General features: G+C 46.6%; 1 protein-coding gene across 1 annotated transcript; it reads right to left on the bottom strand.

Moving 5' to 3' along the window:
* LOC123176635 (uncharacterized acetyltransferase At3g50280-like) lies at positions 1 to 1,564 on the bottom strand (the record flags this gene model as incomplete). Its single annotated transcript, XM_044590747.1, has 1 exon — positions 1 to 1,564. A coding segment is annotated over one exon (1,425 nt), but the record flags the coding sequence as incomplete, so codon positions are not given.
* Positions 1,565 to 4,245: the final 2,681 nt, after the last annotated feature.

The following is a 4,245-nucleotide window of genomic DNA, read 5'->3' as shown; positions in this document are numbered from 1 at the left end:
AAAAAAAAACTCTGAACTCATGGTTGAGCCTCCGCACGCGGCACTGATGACATTATTGAAAAAAAATACAGGAGTTGCCACTGAAGAAGAGTGACTTATTGGGAAAAAAACAGTGGTTGCCGACGCAGAAGAAGAGTGGTCACGCAGGAAGTGGAAGTGGAAGGGTGACCGCGTCCATGAACTCGTGGTCGGCGAGCAGCCTCTCCAGCACGTCCGGCGCCAAGCACACCTCCAGCGACATGCTTCCTCCCCCCTCCGGCCCCTCGAACACCGTGGCCTTGCCGTCCGACTTGTCGTCGGCGCCGAAGCCACTACGGACGCCGAGGGGCCTCCCCCACCCGAAGTCGTTCCCGAAGACGTTGAACAGAGGCGAATTGCTCATCTCCAGCCCGCCCCGTGCCGACAGGTCCTTGGAGTAGGGGAACGTGGGTTCCCGGACCCAGCGGTCTAGGAACTCCCTCAACGTGGCCTCGTCGAAGGATGCCACGGTGCGGTTCAGCTGCCAGGCCGTCCAGCCTAGCCCCTTGTCTTGGACCTCGCCGGCGGCACAGACCGCCCTTCCGACCACCAGGGCGCTGCCCACGTAGCCTGGCGCGATGCCGTGCACGCGCCCCCGGCAGCCGATGACGAGGACGTAGAAGGTCTCCTGCCCCTTCGGAACGCGCCGGGCCCGGCACACTGCCCGCCAAAGGTGCGCCAGCAGAGCCTGCAGCGACGAGATGGCGTTGGTGGCCATCTCCTCGTTCGCCCTCGCCTTGAGCTTCTTCACGCTCGCAGCTGAGAAGGTGAAGAAGGCCTCTCGCACCGGCGGGAGGTGGAACCGCTGGAGGACGTGTTGCAGTTTGCTCAACGGCAAGGGGATCGGCACAGGACTCGTCTCCACGAACCACCTGCCGTGCAGTAATGGCGTCGTGTTGTTAACATCGCCTCCTCGGTGGATCTCCGACCATGTGTTGAACAAGTCCCAGAAGTTTGTGCCATCGCCCACAGAGTGGTTCATGGACACCGCGATGAAGACGCCGTCCGCCAGCTCAGTCACCTGCGCAGACAGCACAGGGAGTGACTGGATAGCGGCGTCCCCGTTAAGCACGCCGCTCAGCGAGAAGAAGGCAGAGTCCACGGGCGACGAGGTGTGCACCGAGCCCATCAGGTCCGCCACGGCCACGCCGGGCGCCTCCGCGTGGACGAGCTCGGCGCCTTCCCCGGTGCATCGCAGAGAGACGGTGACAGTCCCGTCGCCGAGCTCCTCGACGGCCAGCCGGCCGGCAAAGTGGTAGTACCGGACGAGGGTGCGCGCCAAGGAGGAGGCCAGGGCGTCAACCAAGCTCTTGCCTCCGACAGGAGGCTTGGGCAGGACGATACCCATCTGTATGTAGTATATGGTGAGCAGACGAAGGTCCCAGGGCGTGAGGTGGATGTCTTCCGATGGCGTGCCACCGCCACCGCTTGGCGGCTGGACCATGCGCGCGGAAACGATCCGTACGGTGGTGCCGGTGGTAGTTCCCAATCCCATGATGTGCTTCTGCTTGTACGTTGTCACAATGGAGATTGCTTTGCTTGTGACCTGTTTCAGGCTAGCTACATACACTATATTTATAGATATAGAGAGAGGCTGAGATACCACGTGGGTTCTGATCCAAGAAGGGATTAATTGAGATGCACGTACATGTAGCCATGCATGAACAACACTAGTGGCTGGGACGCGCCCTAGGCGCGTCTCTTGGGGCGTGATTGTGCGCACTAATCCAGCTGTAGTACTTGGTAACGCCTCGGAACAGATATCGGTTGAGTGTTGCAACAATCTGTTGATGAATTTCTCTATGTACTGTCATGATTCTGCAGGTGCATCAAAATCTGTATAATAGCAAAAGAGTAATATCAGCAAGAGAATATAGTGCTTCCATGTAAAGAACCATATATAAAGATATAAAATAGGACTCTAAAGAGAATCTTTGATGAAAAACCTCACAAAAGTGACCAGAATCTTAACCTTAGATCAGAGCTGGATCTTTGTCAACATAAAAATGAACAATATTCGACCAAAGAAAAAAAATGAAGCTGCACTGGTTGAGGAATCTAATGCTAATTGAGTGACCAATTATATAGAGCATAGGCATTTAGAAACATAATGCGGATAATAGCGAAGTCATTCGAAGGGATTAGAAACATTATCAATATTTTAATCTCCAAGTAAACCTTATAAACTGCATGAGAATATCTCGTGATCGCCTTGAATTGACAACATGAGAACAAGATCTGCAAGGACATTTAGTGTTTAGACAGGATTTTTTATATCGATTTCCTTGGGAGTTAGCTAAAATAAATATTGCTCTATAAGAAATTAATGGCCAATCTAGCTGGTACATATATAAAATCTGGATACATGCATTATTTGTCAGCTTAACGTATCAACTTGGAACCCAACCGAGAACACAAAGGAACTTATAATTAGGAAAGCAAGTATTTTATTTGCGTTAATCTCTGAAATCATAACATCTTCGCAAATTTGGAGTTTCTCTTTCAGTTAACATACATCATGTATTGATAATATAACCTGCCATGCCCAATATTATTTTCATGTCAAGTTACCGAAGGAACACCTACTCGCACATGTAAATGATTGAATCTACAACTGATCTGAATATATGAAGACAATTAACTTCTAAGGCAGTGGCAAAATGACCTTTTGTCAGGGCAAAGGATACATATGAAAAATTGGCAGGCTAATTAAACACAACAGAGAATAATTAGGGACATTTTCACTATGTAAAACGAATTAATAAATAAAAAAACTATCCCTGAGAAGATCCTAGTACAAACACTTTGTAAGATAGCACAGTTATCTACCACATCAACAACAAACTATAGTGTAACAGCAAACCCAACGATGGCAAGGCCATGCTCGTGTCCACAGAAATTGTTAACTGAATCACATAAATAGAAAGAGCTTGCTCAAGGGCAATACTTGTTACTAACTTTCCCATAATACCTAATAATAAGATCAAATAAACATTGCACCAATGGGAACAAATTGACAAGATGCACACATATTAATAGGATACGGAACACACATGTTTACTTAATAACATTTAGTCCAAGAAAGTTATATAACAATATAATTTAGTCCCAACAATTAGCATTACCATCCTTTTTAACTTGGGATGCACACCGTTACCAGAATACTGGTTTGAATTGAAAGAGTGTTTATGTGTTGGAGAAAAAAAATTCCTTCTTTCGATCGCGCAAAAATACGTCTGCATCTTCACTCTATACGAAGTGTGTTCCAAAAGAAGCAATTCAATAATGGCCCTGAAATTAACATTGCCATGTAACAGAGCAGTGTACTTTACCTGATCTCTCTCAAACGGTTGCTTGCAGTCATGTGTCTTAACGATAAGCATAATTTGGTAAGCATAACATGCAAGTATGTATTGTACAACATGCCATCACAACATAACCCAACAACTCATATAGATCAAAGACCCAGAAGAGCCAAGATAGCATTATATTACAAACAAGGGTCACATGACCCAACATACAGAGCATACAAGCAACGGAAGCATACCATGTCTGAGTACAGACAACTAGAAATGAAAATACTGAGAAGCCTGACTATCTATAAAACCCTCCCAAGGGTACAAGATCGTAGCCGAGGTAACAAGCTATTCATCGAAGTCCATGCGGAAGTACTAGTGAGACCGAGGTCTCCTATGCAAAACATAAATTAAGCAAACATGAGTACAAAGGTACTCATCAAGACTTACATCAGATCCTATCATACATGCATTAGTATCAAGAAGGCCATGTGGGGTTTAGCTACAGCAAGCCAGCTTTTACTTGGTGGCTATCCCGAATTACGACTATTAGTAAATCCTTTGAGGTGAGAAAGCGCAAACGAGTGGAAAACTCAAAACGGTGCCCGGGCTCATCTGCTCCCTCTCAGCAAAAAAATCAAAAAAAATACTAGAAAAATTCAAAAAATTCCAATTTTTTTTGTGGTGGTTGATAATTTGACGCGTGAGGTGCGCCCCGAAATTCAACTTATTTGTACATCTGAGAAGCTCTCGGCAAAAGAGACAAATCGGGTCAAAACAGTGCGTGAACAGTGAACATTTTTAAAGACCCTGATTTTGTATTTTTTGCCGAGAGCTGCTCAGATGCTCAAATGAGATGAATTTTGGGGCGCACCTCACGCTTCAAATTATCTACCACCACAAAAAATTTTGGATTTTTCGAATTTTTCTA

The sequence above is a fragment of the Triticum aestivum genome, unplaced genomic scaffold (assembly GCF_018294505.1).
Source record: "Triticum aestivum cultivar Chinese Spring unplaced genomic scaffold, IWGSC CS RefSeq v2.1 scaffold169721, whole genome shotgun sequence".
Classification (NCBI taxonomy): Eukaryota; Viridiplantae; Streptophyta; class Magnoliopsida; order Poales; family Poaceae; genus Triticum; species Triticum aestivum.
Note: the sequence above shows the minus strand (reverse complement) of the source record. Positions and strands in the feature narration are given on the sequence as shown.